The sequence below is a fragment of the Sinocyclocheilus anshuiensis genome, unplaced genomic scaffold, assembly GCF_001515605.1.
Source record: "Sinocyclocheilus anshuiensis isolate Anshui unplaced genomic scaffold, SAMN03320099.WGS_v1.1 scaffold527, whole genome shotgun sequence".
Lineage (NCBI taxonomy): Eukaryota > Metazoa > Chordata > Actinopteri > Cypriniformes > Cyprinidae > Sinocyclocheilus > Sinocyclocheilus anshuiensis.
The window spans coordinates 1206474-1231610 of NW_015548227.1; the positions used below are offsets into that span (position 1 = coordinate 1206474).

At 35.4% G+C, this 25137-nt stretch overlaps 1 protein-coding gene across 1 annotated transcript in view; it reads right to left on the reverse strand.

The window, feature by feature from the left end:
- Positions 1-4162: 4162 nt before the first annotated feature.
- The window catches only part of LOC107654448 (ephrin type-A receptor 8-like), a 60225-nt gene continuing 39250 nt past the window's right edge, over positions 4163-25137 (reverse strand). Inside the window, exons 3-16 of the mRNA XM_016441516.1 lie at positions 23735-23890; positions 22738-23205; positions 21299-21423; positions 20328-20490; positions 18697-18793; positions 17306-17373; positions 16995-17120; positions 12458-12643; positions 11788-11849; positions 11446-11655; positions 10433-10582; positions 8024-8214; positions 7344-7499; positions 4163-5429 (exon numbers count right to left, since the gene is read on the reverse strand). Of these exons, the coding sequence (XP_016297002.1) occupies positions 5315-5429; positions 7344-7499; positions 8024-8214; positions 10433-10582; positions 11446-11655; positions 11788-11849; positions 12458-12643; positions 16995-17120; positions 17306-17373; positions 18697-18793; positions 20328-20490; positions 21299-21423; positions 22738-23205; positions 23735-23890 (2273 nt within the window). The 3' untranslated portion in view covers positions 4163-5314. The remainder of the gene's footprint in view (positions 5430-7343; positions 7500-8023; positions 8215-10432; positions 10583-11445; positions 11656-11787; positions 11850-12457; positions 12644-16994; positions 17121-17305; positions 17374-18696; positions 18794-20327; positions 20491-21298; positions 21424-22737; positions 23206-23734; positions 23891-25137) is intronic.

Genomic DNA, 25137 nt, shown 5'->3' on the forward strand with positions numbered 1-25137 from the left:
AAAGAAACACATTTTTTATTTGATTTTTTATATATTATTTAAGTTATAGGTGGTCAGAAATGATAGGTACCTAAATTAAAACTTGAATATATTTATTTAAAATATTTGTACTTTCATAAAAATGTCATTCAAATTAATTTTGCCAAACTCCAGGACCTCTATATAAAGATTTTAAATATAAAATATATATCTGAAGTTTGGTGGCCAAATGTTATAATATTTAATTAAAATAATGACTTTTTTTGTTGTTTTTTATGCTCATTAAGGCTGCATTTAGTTGAACAAAAATACAGCAAAAACAGTAATATTGTGAAATATTATTATTATTATTATTATTATCAGTGTTGAAAACAGTTTTACTGCTTTTTTTCAGGATTACTTGATGAATAGAAAGTTCAAAAGAACAGCAATTATTTTAATTTTTGTAACATTATAAATGTCTTTACTGTAACTTGACTTTAATGTGTGCTTGCTGAATAAAAGGGAGCTGATGTATCATGAAAATCTGACTTTTCCAGGTTTTAGGTGCTATAATCAGGTCCCCGGTGCATCTACCAACCAAGGAAACGTGAAAAAGATTAACCCAGTAACTTTGTTTAGGTAAGCCTTTTTCTGCAAGCGCCTGACAAAACGAGTGCGCTTTCTGTCCGTGTGCTTCGGATGTGTGCGCTCAGAAAACCGAAGTTTAAACTAATATGGTTTAAATGTAAAAATATTTTTGACTTTTTAAGGGAAAACATATTCATTCCCTTAAGCATTCAGATACAAATTTTAACTTAAAATCTTGATTTTATCTATCAACTACACTTGTTTGTATAATCTGCAAGATCACAGCTGTAAAAATGCCTCTAACTTATAGTAAGAAGTCTTCTGTGGCATAATCTGATTATAATAGTGTGCATTATGTTGTGTGGGAGGGTGTCACATTGTTGCTCAGCTTGTTGTGTGACCTCCTGCATGGTGTCCTGTCTGACTGTGCTCACTCAATGGGAATGAGAAAGTGATGGAGGACAAATTTCGTACATCGTCACAACACACATCCGCAACAGTGAACTGTGTTATCTCCAATGGCTGAAGCTGTGACACGAGGCTGTCTTTGAATTGAACTCGTCTCATTTAAGAGTTTTGTGTTACAGACTCAATATTTGGCATCTAACTGCAGAAGAAAGTCACTTTAGCTGTCTGTAAGAAATGCAAATCAGTTCAGTGTTGACAATATGGTTCTTTATAGTCAAACAGAAGCTATATTGTATTTGAATGTATTTGGACACTTAAGGCACACTTAAAAATGTCTGATTAAATAACAAAATACCAAACATATGTTGCTTACCTAAATTTACTTTTCTTTATCAATTAAGATCAATGACCATAAAGTCTCCAAATCAACAATTACAAGCTAATTGCCGTTAAAAATGTCTTAAATTGGATGCATTTAGTCTTAAATTCATAAATATATGACACTGAATGTTGCATAAACTGCAAAAAAACAACAACAATACACACACACACATACTGTACATATGTATATAAAATTTAACTTTATTGAATTTATATAATAAGAATAATGATTCTACTAATATTTTAATTTAATAATTTTATAATACTAAATTACTTTAATTACTAAATTAAATTTGTTTAAAATAATAAATTATATATATTTACATCATTTTAATTTATATAATTTTACATATATATATATGTATATATATATATATATATATATATAATTTCCAATTAAATTAATAGAATAATTAACAGAAATTCATAATTATTTACACTTTACCACAAGGTTTGATATCTTAACATTATTTAATGCAATAAATATCATGAACAATATTCTACAACCATTAATATTAATTCCAACATTTCAAGTTGTATATATTAACTTCAATATATTATGAACAAACATGAATTCAAACATCCAAATTCATTGACTAATTTACAAATTGTTAAGAAATGGAATATTATTGTAAAATGTAACCATTTAATTCAATGTAATCTGATCAATTCCATTTTGATCAATTTCTCAGAAATACAAGACTTCTTATTTTATATAATTTTGCTTCTCAAGTAAGTGTATCTTGATTGAAGGATCTTGAGATATGTGCACTGGAAAACAAGACAAAAATACTTATTTTTTTTATTTTTTTAAGCAATGGAGAGCTATTTGAAGTTGTATTTTCAAACTCTGAAATGTTGCTAATATAAGACATTTACATATATTGACATAATGTGTTCCATTCAATTTATTCCTTATTTTTCTTTATTTGGTTTTAAAAGGTCATAAAACCTGCAGAAACTTTGTTTAAAATAAATGGCTCAAAGTTATATTTTATATGCAGTGCAGTGACAGTCAGACATTGCTCTTTTTAGCAATCACTGTATGCATGGACAACCTAAAATCTCGGACTGTTTTTGCAGTATAATGATGTTTGTTGGGCATGTACAGGTTCTGTAAATGTGATCATTCACCTGAAATTAATTCTGGGTATAATCTGCTTCAAGGTGACATTTGCACATGAATGGTTTCAGCATGCAGAGAACCATCCAAATGGGCAAGTTATACGCTTGGCAAAGGCAAACACAGACAAAACAGCTGCTAATATTTTGTCTCCACGTAGATGACAACTTTCATAATGTGAACGTGCAAGCTGACAGTCTCTTGATATGCAATGTAGTCATGAATCAGTTTTAAGACATTAAATTCACAGTTTTACGTTAAAGTAATGAAGAAACCTCTCAGAGGAGAGCGCTAAAGCTAAGCAGACTTTAAAAGCAATTGCTCTGCTGTCACTGAAGTGCTGCGGCTTGTGGTTCAGACCGGAGAGATGGGACAGAATACGCACGCACACCTGATAATGCATGATAATGTTCCACCAAAAATCCATCTGCGTGAATGACACAAAAACTGTCAAGAAGTGTCAAATTTTACTACATCAACGTAAAAAAAAAAACTACACTATAAAAACTGATATGACCAATAAGTTATGACAACATGTGTTTTTACATTACTTTAACTCATCAAAATAAATTAAGCAGTTTTCAGCTTTATAAGTTGTACAAGGTTCAACTCATCTATTTAAGCCATTTTAATTTAAGTTGAAATGACTTAAACAGCTGTTGATTGTACTTCAAAATTAAGGCAGCAACTTATTTTTTAGTGTGATACCATGGTGTATACTTACAAAAATCAAACTTTTGCAAAGCAAAATTATTTTACTTGATAGTTCACATTTATGAATATCAAATGTTTTTTTGTATTTTTGTTATTGATGTATTTTAATTACCATAATGAGGATTTAACAAAACAAAACATCTAAAGAAAAATTAATTAATTTGATGTGGGGAAAATGTGTTTAATTTTCATAAACAATGTCACAATGGGGGAAAAGAAAATCTTAAAACATCTTAATTTTCATTTAATTTTGGGGTAAAATATGACCCTGATATGGATTCTTTTCAATGCGGAATTGTAAAAATTATGACGATATTGATGATGACGACAAAAAAAAAAAAGACATTTAAATATCCTCTACGATTGGTTGAATATATTGACAGACACAAAATGGGAGTTTTGTTTTTATTTGCACTCCAAGTTGCATATAGATATAGCTCTTTTCAAAGAAACAGAGAGAGAGAGAGAGAGAGAGAGAGAGAGAGAGAGTGAAAAAAAACTTCATTTTATTAATATTTACATATAATTCATGAAACTCCATTAATCTTTGTCTTACAAACAAATACACAATTAGGTAATTTTATAATTGAAACGTAATAGTTAAAATTTAATAAATAAAAAGATTAACATACAGACAATACCCTGTTATCAAAAATTAAATGAGGTTCAGTGTTTTTGTAAAGTCAACATGAAATGGCATTCACAACCCATTTTACTTCTGTGAAAAGGATATCCAAAAAGGGAATTTAATGTATGGCGGGATCATACGGAAGCCCATTTCTGCCAAGGGATAAAAAAAAAAAAAAAAAAAAAAAAAGAGTTTGTATCTTGCAATTCCGACTTTTCTTCTCAGAATTGTGACATTATACTTTTTCTGACTTTTTCAGAATTGTGAGATATAAACTCAGAATTGTGGGGGAAAAAATTCTAAATTGTGAGATAAAAAGTCGCAATTGCCTTTTTATTATTATTTTTTTTAATCCCGTGGTGGAAACAAGCTTCCATAGAATCGTGAAAAGCGGTTGGAGGGGAACGTCCTTTCAGCTGGCAAAAGAGGCAGAGAACTTTTGAATGAAAATTACAAAAACATAATAATAAGCCCAGGAACATCTAACAAAGTAAACAGGGTCCGTTTTGATTTAATGTTGACTTTAAATTAGTCACTCCCACCATTTCAACACCTACACAACTTTTAGCGCAAAGCAAGTTCATTACTATATCCTTAGTGTGTTAGTTTTAGTAAAACGAAGGATTTATTTGATGCAAAACAGCCCAAACGTTGAGAATACTGATTTTCTCAGGGTCTGAATAAATATTTCAAAACTGGCCTGAACTCTGAATCCAGCAGTAAGAGAAAGATACAGACTCTATTTCAGACAGATTTCAAGAGTAAGGAAAGTTAAAAGTGTTTGTTTTCTGCAGACTAACATTTACACATATTTATTCCTCCCTTTTCCGGAGGGATCCGGCGCCGTTCTGCACGCAATAAATAACAGCAGGTTGAGTTTCAGAGCGTTTAATCAAACACATGACATACATAATTGCCTTTTTCCGACCACAGAGACAAAACAGACTAATTCAGCATTTGTCCGTATTCTTGCGCGCTCTGCAGCTTTTGTCAGGAGCCCAAATGTTTCCTCTTGAGGGTCTCGGTTTGTCGTAGATTATATGCTTGTAGCTTAACGCATATACTCCTGTGGCATCTCATTGTTCTGTCTTTTATTCAGCATCACGTTTCAGTGCTTGAGGCACTCGTGAAGTTTTTATCCATGCCGTTGTGGTGCTGTGGTGGGTGTAGCCAAACTTGTACACTATGCATATTAATTTCCATCTTTTTAATATTCATGATTAGGTCCACTCTTTATATTCATGACTCTATTATTCATAAAATCTTTATCAATGTACAACAATATTTAAATAATGTGTCATTTAAGGCGGTCCAAACATTTACAAAAGAAAGTAAAAGAGAAAAGGGATAATTGCAGAATGTCCCGCTGAAGAAGAAAAACTCCATCCTTATCCCAGTAATAATAGTCAATGTCAGGTTTCGTTAAAGAAGGGACAGTCGTTTGAAGTACATACACAAGACCCAAACACGTATCAGATCCATATGTACTTGTATTCTGACGAGGTCCGTGATTATATGTGCACCGACGGCACGCTCTGGTTCAGTACCTGGGCTCTCATCACCTGGACGCTGGTCATGATCTTCTTCTGATGGCCCATTAGAGTGACTCCCAACCTCTGCATGTCACTGAGATGGAAGTGGACAACGAAACGGGATTAGATCATTATGGAATTATGTTTGTTAATTTTGTAAATTATGATTCATATTTTTTATTCATAGACCGAGAAATGTGTTCAGAGAACTTAAAACACACTCATTATTTATGGGACTACAGACTAATGTTAATCTAGACATGTTTGTTTTTTAATGGAAGTCCGTTTCCACGACAGATTAAAGTAAGAGTAAGAACTGCATGAAAAAAGTCAGAATTTGTGTGAGCGATATAAACGCTGAATTGCAAATGATAAATTCTGAATTGCAAGATATAAACATATAACTGACTTTCTCTGAATTCGTTTTTTTTTCCTGCCACAGAATAAAAAAATTAAGATATTTGCAACTTTTTTTTTTTATGCCACAATTCTGACTTTGTTTCCCCCTTACAATTGCAAGTTTAGATCTAAAAATGTTGCCTTTTTTTTCTCAGAATTTAGAGTTTATATCAGAATTCTGACTTTTATAAACTCAGAAATGCAAGAAAAAGTCTGAACTGTGATACAAAAAGTCAAACTTTAAAAAATGTTATACCATGGCGGAAACAAGCTTCCATAATTATTGGAACTATCAATTAATTTCTACACAAACATCTACTAAACCCTTTCTATTGCTGTAATTGACCCTTTTCAATTTAATCATGGCCACTGTAACCATAAACATGATTATTTATGCAATTAACTGTGCAGCTCTAATTATGGGCTTTTTATGTTAAAAGATTCATAAACAAATGATTTGCAAACAGTATGGTTGCAGTTGGTCAGGGAAGAATGTTTTTTTCTTACACACTATAAACCCTGAAGACATTATGGCTGATTTTATGAGCACATCTAATAAAGAGAGAGACTCTAACAAAATGATTTCCAGAAAGCTAGTTGCATTTTGTTGAACAGAACAGTGCATTTGGTCCAAAATTGACCACCCACTGAGTAGTCAAGGAAATGTGGAGAAAACATGGAAAAAAAATAGCCCTACTAGACCACAGTACTGTTTTTCAATTAATAACTAATCAGTGTTTTTAAGTTTTAGTAATTGTCATTTTTATTTATTTAGCTTTATTTTTTATGGAAGCCCATTTCCGCCACTAAATAATTTTTTTTTTTTTTTTCTAAAGTAATTGCAACTTTTAAATCGCACAATTCTGACTTTTTTCCTCGCAATTGCGAGTTTACATCTCACGATTCTGAGGTAAAAAAGCCAAAGTTGCGAGAAAGTCAAACTTTTTTTTAGTTGATTCGAAACAAGCTTCCAAGCCTTTTATTTCAGTTGTAAATTTCATTTAAGTTTTTAAGTTGAAGCTTTAATCTAATATTAGTTAACAGTAACAGCACTGTGAATTAATCAGCTTTTTTCTTCACAAAGCTTTTAAATGGCTACAAAACACTTGGAATATAGCGAAAAAATAGAAAGTAATGAAGTCATATGAGTTTGGAACAACATGCAAATAGTAAATTTTCATTTTTGGGTGATCCAAACTTTCAAACATCTGAAGGCAAATCAAATTAAGAGCATAAACTAATTAAATTAACTGTTAAAACTGGTCTCCACCAAGCTAGCTCCCATTTCTGTTTGAAAACCAGGCATCGTTTGAAGGCTGCAATGTCTACAAATCCACTAAAACTGGACCAACAGGCATAGCACTGACTGACCCATTGGACAGACAATGGACACATAGTCCTGAAACTCCATTTAATGGGCACTGATCAGCCGACTTGAGGAGGTGGCGATCAATCAAAGGCTTAAAGTCATGAAGGCACCTCCAATCTGTCCTCCATCTACCTCAGCGCAAAGATTCACGCTGTGAAGATGCATCTAAAAGACTTCATTTCTGCATTAGCAATCTGGAGCGCTCCATCGTGTTATGGAGTAAGAACTCAATCAACTCACTGTTGTTTCATGCTCATCACATGTCCTAGAGTCAGATACCCTCCTGCGGCAAAGTGGTCCTTATAACGGCCCATCTTAATGGTGTCCAACCACTCGTCCACAGATCTGCAGCTGGTGAAATCAGGAATACTTCTGTTCATCAAAGGACTGTTTAGTCTGAAATGAGAGCAGGGGGAGTGAGGAGGCACGTGCGAGAAGTACCTTTGAAATGTGGCGAGCGCGGGCAGAAAATCAATACGAGTTAAAATGATAGAGAAGATGGGAAAGGGGGGCTGTAGATTTGGCCGGTGTGGGTAGATTAACACAGGGATGAAATCCCTATTTCTTCCCATCAACGCATCTGGATATGCACCAGCAACTTGACAGGACATGCACGCCGAGCTGAGCAATTTATACAAGTCCAATTGTGAAAGCAGAAGCGTTCTTTTTCGGTTCACGGTGGATCAATGTCAATATAGCACAGAGGTCTTTTATTTAACAGCGAACACATCTATTTGAGATGAGCTTATTGGAAAATGTACACTTGCGTCTTAAAGCGGCCTGCCGTATTCCCAGCCACTCGGATGAAACTTTCTCATCAACTTTGCGAGACTTTTAAAATGGATCATATCTGATGCCGACAAAGTGCATTTGTCGGGTAAATCCCCCCGAAGGCAGCATATCGATTGCTGGCCGCTCACCTGCACAATGTGTCCATTGACTTGAGGTTCTCGGGGTTCCGTATCAGCTTGTCCAGGACCGTGACGATCTGACAGAATTTGGGCCTTTCATTGCGGTCTTTCTGCCAGCAGTCCAGCATTAGGGTGTGGAGCGTACCGGGGCAGCCCATGGTGGCCGGGAGTCGGTAGCCCTCCTCTACGGACTTGATCACCTGCAGAAAAAAAACAAACAGTCAAACTGAATTAAAAGGTGGGGAATTGCATTGATTTGTCCATTTGTCTCACCAAAAAAAACAAAAAAACAAAAACAGAATCACCGAGTTGGAAAAAGGATCACTCCCTTGTGTCAGTATTATGTTGAACCACCTTTTGCTTTAATTACAGCCTTTAGTCTGTTGGGATTTGTCTCTACTAACTTTGCACATCTAGACTTTGCAATATTTGCCCGCTCTTCTTTGCAGAACTGCTCAAGTTCAGTTATATTTGATGGTGAGTGTTTGTGGACTGCAGGCTTCAAGTCATTCCAGAGATTTTCAGTGGGGTTTAAGTCTGGGCTCTGACGAGGCCATGCAAGAACATTCACCTTTTTCTCCTTCAACCACTGTGTGCTCAGTTTTGCAGTGTGCTTTGGGTCATTGTCATGTTGGAAGGTAAACCTTCTTCCCATTTGCAACTTTCTGTCAGAGGGCAGCAGATTTTCCTCAAGGATTTGACAGTATTTTGCCCCATCCATGTTTCCTTCTATCCTGACAAGTACTCCAGTCCCTGCTGCAGAGAAACACCCCAAAACAGGATTTTACCACCTCCATGCTTTACTGGAGGAATGCTGTTGTTTGGATGGTGAGCTGTTTTGGATTTCTGCCAGATATATAATTTGGTGTTGAAGCCAAATAATTCAATTTTAGTCTCATCTGCCTCAGAATCTTCAAGGTGTGTTTTGGCAAAGCGTATAAATTCCTGCAGCTGCTTCAGAGTTGCTGTAGGCCTCTTGGTCCTTCTGGATCTTTCATCCAGTTCGGAGCGACGTCCTGATCCAGGGAGGGTCTGTGTTGTACCAAATACCTTCCACTTCTTAATAATAGACTTCACTGTGCTTCTAGGCATTGATAAAGCCTTTGACGTTTTTTGTATCCATCTCCTGACTTGTGCCTGTGGACAACTTTATCCCAGAGATCTTTTGACAGTGCCTTGCCACCCGTTGATTGTTTGCTTCAGTTGCACTACCAAGAACAGAAATGCTCCAGGAAAGCTCTTTTCATGCTGAGCTAATCAAAATGAGCACAGCTGATCACAGATGAAAGTCAAATGGCTTTGTGTGCCATTGAGAAGGTGATTAGCTACACCTGATTGAGTTTACAAGTCATTTTTAAGAGAGGGGTGATCTTTTTTCCAACTCAGTGATTCTGGTTTATTATTTTTCACTTGGATGTTATAAGTTGCGTAAATACAGCTGGATAAAAAAAAAAAAAAAAAACTGTGTCCATCTTCATTTCAGGCTGCAAAGCAACAAAATGTATTTTAAAGGGGGGTGATTCTTTTCTATACCCACTGTACACTGTATAAATTATTTAATCCAATTTTGTCTACACGTCTTAACTCTCGGGAATCTGATCAAATAACGAGTCACAAAGTAGCAAATTGCAGCTGATATTACTTCTGGATGACGAATCACACTGGAAGTACAGTTTCATGCAATGCATGGTCATTATTATTATTATTACTATTATTATGAATTTATTTAATTTGTTTGTTTTTATATATATTTTGAATTTTAGATCAAAATGTAAAAAAAAAATTCAAAAATATCCAGAAACCTAAGATAAATTTACTCCATATGATAATATAAAAATGCTCATTAAGAAAAAATAATATGTATTTTGTAGTGTATTATTATTATTATTATTAACTATATTTTAGAATATTAACAATCTAAAATATTAAAAATAAAAAAAAACTAAGATACATTTACTTTTATATTGGATAATATGAAAAGATTAAGATAAATAATATGTATTTTGTAGTGTATTATTATTATTTAATATATTTTATGAATATTAAAAATTAAACATATCTTTAAAAAAAAATAAAAAATTAACTTTTATATTAGATAATATGAAAAAATGCTCATTAACAAAACAAAAATTATTTTTTTGCAGTATATGAGTGTTATTTTATTATCATTGAGATACTATTATAGCTTTTTATTATTTTGGATAAGTTCTTATTTTTATATTTTTGCTTTTTAATTTATATTTTAAAGTTTTAGTAATTTAGTTTTTTTCATATGTCTAAAAAGTTTAAATTTAAGATTTAATATTTTATTTTATTTTAGTTAATATTTATTTTATTTCAGTAATGGAAATTTAAGTTAACTATAATAACCCTGAACTGTTCTGAACATTGCCCATATATAGTGTCGTTTAGACCCACATCTCTGTTGGTCAAGTTCCAATATGGCCGTTCTCCGTATGACATCACTTCCCACATCACCACTCCATAACTCCATACGTCACTGGAGGAGGAGAACTTCCGATAGGCAATAGCCTCCGGCGCCGTCCAGCGGATCGGGATCTTTCCTCCCTAAAAGCCAATGAAGATGGAGGAAGACAAAGATTAGGGAGACAAATAACCAAACTGTGTATGAATAAACACCAAAAATTCACATGAACTGTCAGTTTTTCAATTAAGACTGAATGGAAAATACTGTCATCACAGGGCAACAGTTTAGCAAATTAGTTAAACTAGGCTACCTAAATATACATATGGTTTAATGGCACTAACATTTGAAGCTACCTCTATTGTCTTTCAAATACCGCAGTTACTTCACATATACTTGTTGTTGTAAAGCAGGGCTGGGCAACTTCGGTCCTGGAGGGCCACTGTCCTGCAGAGTTTAGCTCCAACCCTAATCAAACACACCTACCTGTAGCTTTACGGTGCATTCCAAACGGGATATATCGCCCTCCGAAGGGCACTTCGGAGTGAAAACCGTCATGGCCGCCATATTGAAGGGTCGTTCCAAACCAAAGTGCTCAAAACTGGCCACTTCAAAGGGCCCTTCGGAATGAAGGATTTCGAAGGGTACAACTGATGGACACTTCGGGCTCCCATGATCCTTTGCAAATATTCTTTTCATGATGACGGCGCCTCCGTGTGGGCATATGATGATGACGCAGAAGGGCACTTCAAGAAACAGTTGTTTGGTCCCCTACACCCTTCAACCCATCAAAGCTCTCACTCCGGAGGGTAAACCCTTTGAAGGGATTAGGGCATAGGGATGAGCCCTTCCGAATGGAACGCAGGGCAAGTGATCTTGAAGACATTGATTAGCTTGTTCAGGTGTGTTAATTTAGGGTTGGAGCTAAACTCTGCAGGACAGTGGCCCTCCAGGACCGAAGTTGCCCAGCCCTGTTGTAGAGTATGCTCCTGGTTTTATCACTCACACTGGTGGTGTAGGCTGCATCAGGGTCGTCCTCCAGCACGCGTGACAGACCGAAGTCTGAAATCTTGCACACCAGATTACTGTTGACCAGAACATTCCTGGCAGCCAAGTCCCGGTGGACGTACCCCAGATCAGCCAAGTAAGTCATGCCAGCAGCTATGCCACGCAGAATCCCGACCAGCTGAATAATGGTGAACTGACCATCATGTCTCTGTTTCGAGGGAAGAAAAACAAGATGAGGGAGAGAAATCTGTGAAGTTTAACTTCGGTTCACAGGGAGGTTCAGCGAGGCGAAGCAAAACTACAGAGATATACGAGAACAAACACAAAAGTGTTTACACACCCTCAGGAAAGAGTCCAAGGAGCCGTTCTCCATGTACTCTGTGATGATCATTACTGGTTTGCCTTGGTAGAGAATGCAAAAACACAAGAGAAAAACAGGGGAAAGAACAAGAACAAGATGTCAGGAGATTGGAGAGGTGATGCAAGTCTGGGTGAAGAGAAACAGAACTGTGGGTTTTCTTCACTTTTTACCCAACTATAAGCGAAGTACTGGGTGAAGTAGTAATGTACATTTAGCAGATCATTGCAAAAATAAATAAATGAAAAATAACAAAAAACAAAAACTAAACCTTGACAGGGTAATCAGGACTCCAATATGAAGTGCATATTACAAGACATATATATATATATTTTGAATTAATTACATTACTTTTTACTTACAATTAATAGAAAATAATATATGATGTTATTATTTGTAGAGTAATTCGTTTTATTTTTTTTATTTTGAAATACCTTTTCTTAAATTTTATACTAACTGAAGTTTTTATTAAATCAATAATTAAAACTGAATTACTATAAAAATTATGTATTCTTATAAAAATGTATTTACATTTTATTCAATGAGATAGTCAAATTCATATGTGTATGAAAGATTTTGAACACAAAATAATGTACTTCAAAAATGTCCCATTAAGAGGTGCACTACACTGATAGTCTTTTAAAGTGCTTACTGCGGGTAACAACCCCCTCCAGGTGGATGACATTGGGGTGATCGAACTGTGCCATGATGCTGGCCTCGCCCAGGAAATCTCTCCTCTGTTTCTCTGTGTAGCCGGCTTTGAGAGTCTTCAGAGCCACCGGGATATCACGTTTCCCCGGCAGCTTCATCCGCCCATAACACACTTCCCCAAACTCTCCTGATGTGTGCCAGAAAACAAGATCAGACAGTGGACAGTGTCCACTCATGCTGGATTTGAATTTGACTAACACTTTCAACCTTCACAATGAAATTCACATGACTTCTGACTGTTTTGACATTAATACTAAAATTATGTGTATATATACAGTTGTTCTCATGAGATGTTTAGCATTTTTAATAAGATAATATCTTAGAAATATGATCATAAAATGTAAATAAAATAAAAAAAATGTTTTTATTTTTTTCCGTATCACTGCCCTGATAAAGCTGCATAATAGATACACATATATACTGTGTATATATATATATATATATATATATATATATATTGCAAAAGACAAACTTAATTTACACAAAATATTCTGTTAAAAGTTTTTAATTTCTTGGTTCGTAATAACGTGTTGTTTTTTTGGGAATCAACAACCAAAGAGACAGACAGACAGACAGTTAAATAAATCAATAAATCTAAAAATTACTTACTAGTACACAGGGTAATATGAAAAAAAAAGCTCATTAAGAAAAATAATAGGATTTTTTTTTTATCAGTGTTATTTTAGTATCTTTGAGATAATATTATAGTTATTAATATTTTGAATCAGTTATTTCCAATTCCATTGTCATTTCATTATTATTATATTTTTTACACTAGATCTTATCATTTTAGTTGAAATCATTCTAAAAATCTTAAAAAAGATAAATTTACTTACTAGTGCATAGGATAATACAGAGCCCCTGAAGGGACCTTAGCAAAAATAAAAAATACACAGACTATCGCGTGCTCACGAGAAACTTTCGCGTACGCACGCGGTTTCAATTTCCAGTGTAGGTATTTTACATTAGCATTATTTTACTGACAAATGTCGAGAGCGCACTGTTGTAGCTCGAAAGTACATTAATATGATGCGCGAGTGCAAATCTCTCTGCTCGCACAAGGATTTCCTTTGCTCTCGCTAGTGATGTTAGGTTCTTGAACAAATCGTTATTTTGAGCCGGTTCTCAGGAAGTAACTGGTTGAGCCGGTTCACAAATCGAACTGAATCAAACTTTAGTTCCGGGTAGATGACGCAGGACGCACAGCCGAAGTAGCACGTCCAACTCAAAAAGAACCGAATGAGCCGGTTCAACCAACTGTCGAAGTTTGCCGAGGATTACCGAGCACTCAAAAAGAACCGAATGAGCCGTGGCGAAGTTTGCCGAGGATTACCGAAGATTCTGTTGAGTGAGTTGACCATACTGTGCAAGCCTGAGGCGTGTACTGGAAATGTGCTTATTATGACTGTTATTAATTTACATTCTGTGGAGTGATGTAAATAAATTTTACAATAGTTTATTGTGCATGAATATTATATTTAAAGTTGCTTAAGCGAAATCAAGGAGTTTATAAGACTGGTTTATTCATTCTTTATAATGTAGACATGTAGAACATATCCGCGTTTGTGCATCAATGTCTGTTAATGTGTGCTGTAGGTGTGAAACTTTTAGGAATCGTATCCAAGTTGTAGGCTAATCAATATTGGTCAGTCAGTCGTATCTGAGGATCCGCGAATGAAACTGTGACCACAAACAACATTAACTTAAGTGAATTATATGGCAATAATCAGCAATATGCTTTCACACAAATAAATGATGAAATCGGTATAAATACGTGTTTAATACTGCAAAATATGCTCAATGTTACAGTCACTGCCTTTGCCCTCCAGAATAAAAGAGAACATCCCAATCGAGTGAAGGGATTTGTGGAAACTGTGGTTCCTAATTATTGTGATCCAACATTTGCCTCACATTTCAGAATGAAAAGACAAACATTTCAGGTGAAGGATAATCCACTTCTTACCTCCAAGACTGTGTTATGATCAGAATGCTATTGTGAATTTATTTGGATGTTAATTACATTGTGCGAGCTGTCTCTTTAATACCGCGTGGTTTACATACATGTTGCTGCTGATTGGGCTGACATGTTTGACACACCCACCAAACAAGAGAAAACGCATCTCAAACCCCGTTGCACACCGTTGCACACCGTTTCCAGGAAACATGTCGTTCAAACCGGAAACCATAGCAAAACGGTGCACACCGGTTTGAGCTTGAACTTGCCCCAGATGTGTGCCCTCAGATATATTCTGCTCACACCCAGAGAGTGCCCGCGCACTTAAAACATGTCCGTTGCGATCTCGATTCTCTCCTATCGCTCAAAGTGTGAGTGTGTGCACACTCAAACTGTGTCCTGTGAGCTGGAAATGAATTATTTTCGCACCTGGACTAAACGTTGTCAAAGGTTATCCACCAATCAGATTTCCACGACTGACCGATGAAAATGCTACCTGAAATCTAATTGGCGGAGAGGGAACTGCACCTGGAATTTATTGGAAAATCATAGATGGGTCTGCAATTTCTTTACAATGTAATAATATTTAGCCATTTTAATCAAAAGTATATTAGAAATGGCTAGGAATGGGGTGCTTGGATGATTTGTACAAATAACCTAGTCTGTCTAACTGGTTGGCCAAACCCCTCTAAGCGATTTATCTAAACAAATAAAAATGATTCGTAAAATTCATTGTGTTCATACATGACTTGTGTACTTAAGTTGAAATAAATACTGTATATAAAAAAAAATATATCTTCTGATTTAAGACAGGGTCAGATGCACTATTCCCTAAATAATTAAAATGTGGAGACCAAATATACCACCATAACGAATTTCTCATATGTGTCATAATATCATTATATTCTATGGGTTTAATGAATTTGCAGACAATGTAGTTATCTGTAACTGTCATCATATACAGTAACTGTATTTTCACTGTCTTAGAGGAGAGTGCCATTGAATGTGTAGATAATATGAAGTGGGTTTTCATGAAAAAAAAATCTAAGTACAGCAATTCTATCACAGCATTTATTGTGTTATATCTTGTGCATCATTTACATTTAGCATTTGATGTTGATTTAATAAGAAACATTATATTGTTACTTATTGCCATCATTGTACAGATTGAGAATTCATTGCACTGATTTTAAATTCAGTTGAGGTATCTGACATAATATGACATAAAATTTATCTTTTATATGCAGCGTGTCTAAAAAAAACATACAGGCTAGGCTATAATATGTTGTATTTAGATAGACAGACAGACTACTAGGTTGTTTATTTGTACAAATCATCCAAGCACCCCATTCTTAGCAATTTCTAATATACTTTTGACTAATATGGCTAAATATTATTACATTGTAAATAAACTGCAGACCCATCTATGATTGTCAAAAGAATTCCAGGTGCAGTTCCCTCTCAGCCAATTAGATTTCACGTAGCATTTTCATCGGACAGTCGTGGAAGTTTGATTGGTTGATAACCTTTGACAACGTTTAGTTCAGGTGCGAAAATAATTAATGTCTAGGGCAAAGAAGATAATTGCGAGTGCACAGGATGCAGTTTAAGCGCGTACACACGCACACTTTGAGCGAGAGGAGAAATTCGCACTGGCGCTTCATATTAATGCACTTTCTTGCTACAACAGTGCGCTTTCAACATTTGTCAGTAAAATCACGCCATATTATATATTTCATGCTTTTGTTTTCTTCATTGTAAGATGGCAGAGAGTGACGCAACCGGAAACTGTAATGCGTGAGCTTGCGAAACGTTTCTCGTGTGCACACTAAAATTTTTCGTGAGCACTCGATGTTTTCTCATGCCCACGCTAAACTTTTTCGTGAGCACGCGATGTTTTCTCATGCACACGCGAAAGTTTCTCGTGAGCACGCGAAAGTCTGTGTATTTTTTATTTTTGCAAAGGTCCCTTTAGGGTAGGATACTATGAAAAATTTTATTTTTTGCTGTGTATGAGTGTTATTTTTGTGTTTTAATTTAAATTTTAAAGTTCTAGTAATTTTGTTGTGTTTTTGTCAGTTTTAGTATTTAAAAAAAATATTTCTAAAAGGTTTAAGTTTAAAAGTTGAAGTTTTATGTACTGTATTTTATTTTATTTTATTTCAGTTAATATTTATTTTATTTCAAGTAATGAACATGTTTTTTTTCTTCAGGATTTTATTTTTTTATTAATTTTTTTATTAATTATTTTTTTTCATCATGAGGACCTTTAATAGCAAGTAAATGGTCTCAAAACAGGAAGAGTCACTTTTGTTTGTGTCTAAAAACATCAGAGGAAGACGGTCAGTCACCGGTGGGTCCATTTGTTTTTCAGAGTTTTATATTATTTTTTCAAATAAAATGATAAACATCTTGCATATTCTTTGGGCAAAACTTTTTATCATGCTGATCTTTTTCCAGGCATTTCTCATGTATTCCCCAGGTGCCCAGGTGTATTTCACACAATCGCCAAGGACAGCTATACCTGAACCGATGATTTTCTCTATTTTGATCCTGGACGCTTCAATTTCTCTGGCAAACTCATGGACAGCCTGGCAGTGGTCCTCATATGTGTGGGGATCAATATAAAATCTGGCTTCTGGAAATGATACTAGAATAAACAGAATTAGCATTTGGTCACATATTGCAGCATGAAAGCAATTTTTCAGTCACAGCCACAATCTCTGAAGGGCCCAGGCAGCAGCTACAGCAAGATACTGGAGCAAGAAAGCAATAGTTTCCTGCCTAAAATTCATTAAAAGAGAAATCATCGGGGGAAAAGAGTGTCTCTCGTACCATGGCCATTTTGGTAGTGCATTTTTTCCTCGTCTGAGTCCTGGAAAGCTTTGCTGTACCCACAACGTCTGTAACGCAAACCAGGAGAAGAAACAGAAATATTGTGTTTTTTTTTAAACGGGGCCTTGTCATATACAACCCACATGTTAATAATATTCAAACAAGAATGTAAAACGTAATTAACTCGATACTTCATTAACTTGTGCGTAAAATGTGGATAACAAACGTCCTCTGTGTCTTAATCCGATGCCTTATACAGTATATATCAAATGAACAGAAAAAGTGTCCGTTCATTGAAGGGATTATAAATTATAATCAAGTTCATTATTTGACACAAATTTTAAGTTGCTGTCATCAAAAAGCAATAGAGCAACAGAGACCGCCCACTTTTCAGTGTTTTCACATTCATTTTCTCCATAGATTCCAGAAAATTCTACAATAAAGAGTTCAAATCATGAAATCATGAGATCAATCATATTGAAGATTTGATTCAAAGCAAACAAGTATTTTAAATGACAAAAGAATCGATCGAATCAGAAACAGTGGTACAAAAAACTACCGAGTACAAGATTGCAAGTATTAAATATTATACATTTGAATTTGATAGCAAAATATTAAAACTTATGCAAACATTCCTTCATTCACAATGCTTCATGGGAGTTTCATGATACTTTGCAGTGCTTTCTATTGTATATTATCACTTAACCAGTAGGTCTGTCTCAAAAGGTAGGTCTGTCCATACGATTTCTGCATGGAGAAAATGAATGGGATTTTTATTACTGGAATTCCACTGTTGTGCTATATATGACTTAAGGATATTTCCACAGTGTTATTAGTCCAAAATCAATCAAATTAATTCCCATTGTGAGGTATGTGTTTCAGGGTGTACCTATAGTCCCATGAACCTCTTTCATAGATAATTACAGTATGAATCAGAGGTGTTTGAGTGGAAGGGAAGCTAGCATGAATATACTCTTAAATTAACAATTCACCCAAAAATGACAATTTTACTCATCCTCATAACCTGTATGACTTCTGAAGATATATAACAGCAAAATATGTCACCTAAAATCTGAACATCCACCCTACTCTTCTTGGCACGTTTATGAGACAAATAGATATATCTGATTTGTGAATGGATCACTCTTTTGAGTCAAATTTTTTCAATGAATCATTTGCTCCAGTTCACAAAACCAGTCTGAATTATTCAAAAGTTGAGCTCATTCAGTCAGTGATTCAGTCAAAGAAAGAAAGAAAGTCATACAGGTTTAGAAGATAGGAGGGTGAGTAAATGATGACAGAATGTATTTTTAGATGTACTATCCCTTTAACATATGTAACAGAATAAAGCAGGGAAAATGAATGCAGACAATTCAAAGTACTCCTCTTGCCGTTTTCTGCAGATGACAACGGCCAGAAATGTCACCAGTCCCGTTACCGAAGCCATGCAGATCCAGATAATCGTCATGTTAGTATTTCGCAGGGGAACTGGTGGAGAAAAACAAAAAACCAAATATCAAAACAAACACATCATTAAACACTCTAAATGATCACCGGTTTTCTCACTGCAGGAGACGTTCGGCCAGAAATGTGCGTTTGTGTACAATGAAAACAACACATGAAACACATGAAAACAATTAGTTTAAACTGAAGGTATAATGTGTACATTTGTATTTTTGGTGCTTGATATGCCAGTGGAGATGCCATGAGGACACTGATTTGAGACACTTTAAGATTAATGAGAGACACTAGGATTTTCTTAACACAAATATACCATAGAATTAGATTTTCAAAATTATGACATTAAAGCTCACTTCTTCCAACATATTTTCATTCAAAAAATATATTAAAAATATTTTTAATATATAAAATACCTATTTTAATACATTTAAAAATGTACAATTAAAATATAATTTTCAATGTATAATCATATTTAAAATAATAAATTAATTTATACATAAACTAAAAATGTAAAAAATATATTAATCTAAAAATAATCATAAACCAATATAAATATGTACTAAAACAAATAAACATTTTAACTATATCCTGTTTAGGAAGAGATTAAATGTACCATTTCATTCAATGTTCTCTTTATTTTAGTGGAATTATGACTCATATTATATTATAACTCACTCCTAACTCAATATTTCATGTTTTTATGTGTCATGTTCATGCATTAGAAATATTAAACATTTAATAATTTTGAAAAACATTTAAAAATATGAAACATTATTAAATTAATATATGAACACATACATTTATTATTAAAAATATATAACAATTAAGCTAAAAAATATACATAAACATAAATAAATATAAATATGTAAAGGAACATAAACATTACAACTATGTTCCTAGAAGGATTAGATTAATCGAAAAATATATAGAAGGTTTCACAGCTGTGTCCTATGTTTTGTTCACACTTAAAGACATTCACAAAAATATTTATAAAATGAGTTAAGTCCAATTATCTTGATAAATAATGGCACGTCTCTCCTCAACAATCTGCATTGTTTAAAGGGGTCATAGGATGCCCATTTTCCACAAGTTGATATGATTCTTTAGGGTCTTAATGAAAAGTCTGTAACATAGTTTGGTTAAAATTTCTCAATGGTAGTGTAAAAAACACCTTTTCTACCCTGTCAAAAACAGCTCTTTTCAGATCAAGCCGTTTTTTTGTAGCATTTTCCTTTAAATGTTAATGAGCTCTGCTGACCCCGCCCCTCTCTTCCGAGCCGCTCTCAGAGAGACTGTTTACTTTAGCCGCATTCATCGTGAAACTTGCTAATTAGCACATTATTAGGAAAGGCGATTTGCAAAGATTCATTAAAAAAACCTTACACTCACTTCTTCTGTAGGTGAAGCTGGATCACAAATGATTCGCGCGAACAGAGACACATTTATGTAGAATCAGGGGCGCATTCCCTTCAAAAACAAACTTGTAAAAGTGCATGTAGCATTATATGACCCCTTTAAGTATAATTCATGTCCGTAGCACTGGTAATAATTGAACACTCACTTGCTTTGCCGGTCTGTATCTCCACTGACTGGCTGAATCTCCCACAGCCAGCCGAGGTTCTGGCCCGAATCTGGAAGATGTAGCTCGTGCCGGGCTTCAGACCTGAAACTTTAGCGCTGGTGTTCTTTGACTTCAGTGTAGCATAGCTTTGCTGCTCGTTGTCCTGTAAAAACGGGCAAATAAGACAATGAGAGGGTATATTCAAATAAAGAGTCTATTTAAGGTCATTTACGTAATTACAATCCATAAATATAGACAGTAGTGGACAATTCACACCAGGACCTGACAAAATCATGTTTTGAGAGCCAGGCTGGAGGATTGGACCGATTAAACTGAAGTGCTCACTAATCTGTTAGCATTCCCCGCTTCACCTCACTGCATCCGTGAACTCTGTCCCCTCCGAAGCATTTCGCTTTGTTAAAAAACCTTTGATGCTCCTCTGTCCCCCGAGGAGACCGCCAGCGCCGCATATCCATCAAAAACCACAGCGTGGACTTTCTTAAGCACCATTCCCCAGGAATCAGCACACGGGCAGCAGCTCGGCAAACAGGGATTGCACGTAAATCATATTTACATAGCGGCATTGTTGACTAGGCACCGTATACTAATTCTCTGTCACAGCTGAGATCTCTTTTGCGCCATTAGGCAGCAAAGCTCCCAGCTCACGCGACAATTAAGTTCCCTCCAGTGTTTGGCAGGGCTCGCTGTGTTTGCCTTCAATGTCACGTTAAATAATCTCGCCAAAACAGTCTGAGAGCGCTATTGGCTGGTAATTTCCTTTCAATTAGCCTGAGCTGCCAATAAAGCAAATGGTTAAACTGAGATATTTGACTCCAGGCTAGTCTATAAAATGTGACCCTTCATTAAGCGGGACACGCCGTCAAGCTATTCAGTGATGAGACCTTCTCTGTTAATTAATAAATATCACTCTTTTAGGACCTGGAGTGTATTCACTCTGATGAAGGAATTACCTTTTCATAATATTTAATGTCATATTCTAATATGACTCCATTGGGCTGCACTGGTTCGTGCCAGAAAAGAGTGACGCTGTTCTGACTGGCGTTTTCTTGTCGGATGGCCATCACTTGAGACGGAGCTGTGAAAATAAAGACATGAGGGTTACTTCAGTAAGACAGCAGATTCATTCTACAACAATTTTAATTATATTATTTATGAGGAACAATGAAATCTAACGTTTTATTTCTGATATAAAATACAGATACTACCAGCTTTAGATGGTTTCTAGCTGTTCAGAACTGGTTGTTTATGCTTATTAGCTGGCTGAAGCTAGTTTAGGTGGTTGATTAACAAGTACACTAGCTGGTGGAGTCAAGATTAACCTGTATAGGGTTAGCAGACCACCTTCAGATGATCAGTTAGACTAGACTGCTGATGGCACAGAGGTCAACCTTGGTTAGGGATGGTGCCTAAACTGGTACCTGAACTAAACTTTAAAACTGGCCATTTATCGTTATTAGGTGGTTCAAACTAGTTTAGGTGGTTAATCAGCTAGACTAGCTTGCTGATTGAGTCATCCTGGCTAGGATTGGCAGACAACCTTGACTAAGCTGTTCAAATCTGGTTATTCATACCAGCTTTAGATGGTCTCTAGCTGTTTTTAGATTATTTCAAAACTGGTTATTTTTGGTTATTAGCTGGTTCAAACTTGTTTAGGTGAATGATCAGCTAGACTAGCTTACTGATGAAGCAGCGGTCAACCTGGTTTGGGCTGGTGCCTAAACTGGTACCTAAACTAAAATCTTTAAAACTGGTCATTTATAGTCATTAGGCGGTTCAAACTAGTTTAGGTGGTTGATCAGCTAGAGGATGAAGCAGAGGTCAACCTGGTTAGGGCTGGTAGACAACCTTGACTAAGCTGTTCAAAACTGGTTATTCATGATCTTTGGCTAGCTCAAACTAGTCTAGGTGCTTGATCAGTTAGATTAATAGCTGGTTTAGTTGAGGTCAACCTGATTAGGACTGGTAGACCACATTGACTAAGCTGTTCAAAACTCGTCATTTATGGTCATTACCTAGTTCAAGCTAATTGGTTCATGAGTTAGATTATTAGCTGGTTTGGTTGAGATCAACCTGGTTAGACTACATTGTTTAATTTGTTTAAAACTGGTCAATTATGGTCAATAGCAGGTCCAAATTACTTTAGGTGGTTAATAAGTTAGATTAATAACTGGTGGGGCCTATTTCAACCTTGTTAGAGGCTGAGGTTGACCAAGTTTCAAAACACATCATGGACAAGTCAGCTCGCTTTTGACTAGGCTAGTAGGCTAGAGCCTAGTAGACTAGACTAGACCTTAGTCTAGTAAGACCTTGATTTTCAAGCTGCAGTGTTTTAGGAATTATGTAAATAATAAATGCAATCAAACTTTAATGACCCATTAGTGTCTCCTACCTGCCTGGTTTGTGGTGATATTGACCGTCACAGACTGTGGGGGCTCGTTGCTCGAGTGCGTGACTCCATTCAGAGCAACAATACGGAAGGTGTAGTTATTGTGAGCGGCGAGATTCAACACCGTCACCCATGCTTCTGTAAGTCCCATCTGCTGAGGGATAAAGCGCACCAGGGCTGCTCCTGTCCGGGCCACCATGACCCCATTCACTCCAGGTCCTCCTCCTCCAACTGTCCCACTAACAGCTCCATTGGCGTCTGCAGCTCCTCCATTGCCATTCCCCACCCCGTTACCCCCTCTGGCACCCACCCGACAGTCCTCACACTGTGTCCCATCTTTGTCGCACTTCTGGCAAAGGACGTCATAGATGACATCACTGCGTCCTCCTGTGTCCAAAGGTGAACCCCACTCCAGACTGACCGAGGTGCCGTTCACAGATGAGATGATGTTTACTGGAGCTGACGGAGGTCCTGCGGGGAGGGTGAAGTTAGACAGTTCTTAATTATAGGTTACACTTAAAATATTATTATAATTAAATGAATTTCAAAATATTTAAATTTGTTTTACAGATTGCACAAACACATTTTTTAAGTGTAAACCTAAAATAAAAAAAATAAAATAAAAATTATTTTATTTTATCCATTTTATTTATCCAAAATTATTTATATTATAAGACATGTATATAATGCATAAAATAAAAAGAAATAAAGAAAAATTTTTTTTTTTACATATTTATTGCAATGACCTGTTGTAAATCTAGCAAAAATCAACAAAAAAACCCAGCTGATTAAAAGACTAAAACTTCAAAAATTATAAAGTAAAGTGAAGTTGGTGAAGAGAAAAGATCCTGCAGCATTTGAAATGTTTTACATATTACATATGTTATGCATTGACATTCATATATGTGTTTTCAAATACTTTTCTGGGCCACTGTATCTAAAAATGAAATCAAAGTTAGAAGATTTCTTGGTTTGATGATTTGCAAACATGAAGACTCACTTGTGCAGGGAGAAGCAGGTGGATCTGTATAGGAACGATAGAAGTTGGCATCACACGGGCAGGTTAGAGCTGCTCGAGTCTCAGAGTGACTGTGGAGGGGACATTTCCCACAGAGCTGATCTCCTGCCACTGGCTTGTAGAAGCCCACCTCACATGCTAACAGGAAACACAGAAACAGAGTTTAACTCAAAACAATCCACAATCTACTGCTTCTTTGCTGCTTAGATGTTCATAAAACTTGTTTTTATTTTAACCAAATGAATGTACTATATTTTAGTTTGATAATGTTTTTTATTTAATATTTTGTATTTTTAGGGGATTTTATGTTACTTGAACTTATTTATGGAATAATTAAGATCCACTTATTACCTGTTAACCACTTTTTGTGCATAGACCTGAAAATGAAATATCCAACTTAAACGGTCATAAATATTTTGACTTGAGTATACATCAAAGCCATAAATCTGTGTAAAAATAAAGCTGTGTTCCAAATTTGCAGTTGATATTTAAAAAAATTATCTTTCAGTAAGATTTTGTTTGGGGCGCAGTACCAAACGTTTCTACTAGATGAAATTCGCTTCCCATTAATTTCCATTTTTTGACTGCGAACAACAATTTTTATTTTTTTCAGGACCATTTATCCTTTTTGAATCATGTCCATAATATATATCTATATATATATATATCTATATATATATATATATATATATATAAAAAAAATTCTCACATAGCACGTGCCAAAGCCTGGATATTTTTTGACAGAAGCTTTTAAATCCAAGGAACTTTTTAGGAAAGGTTCTTAATGTTCTTTAGACTATTAAAATGTTTTTACACTAACCTTTATTCCTTTATTTTTTAAGAGTGTATATCCTCTGTCATTGGATATCCTGTTTAACTGAGAAATGCATCACATTATGGAAGTAAAAAGGGTTGCAAATGACATTTTTATTAACATTATTTTTAACAAAATGAAGTGCAACAAGTTGTGAACATGCAACGCAACACTGTCACTCTCAAGTGTAGCGGTTCAGAGTTTCCAAAATGAGGACAAGTAAGGACAACAAGTTCATGGGAGAGAGATCTGAGGGAAGAATTGAGAATTAACATAGAGCGATAGCAAGTTTTTTATCTCCACTGACAGAAACCCCAGGGAGTCCAAAAAGTATTCCTTCTTGCAGTATTTATCCATGTCTGTTTTCTCTTTTGGCTTGATTCGATTAATCCTTCCCTCCCTTGATGTTTTTTTGAAAAGCTCCTGAGTTGAAAAGCAGGTCACGATAAACATTGTGGCCGTACGCTCATGGAGTACAGTGACGTCTACACGCTTTGAAGATTTTGACAGACTACCTCTGGCAACACAATCAGAAGCGCACATTCAACATACACACCGACAGACAGACGTG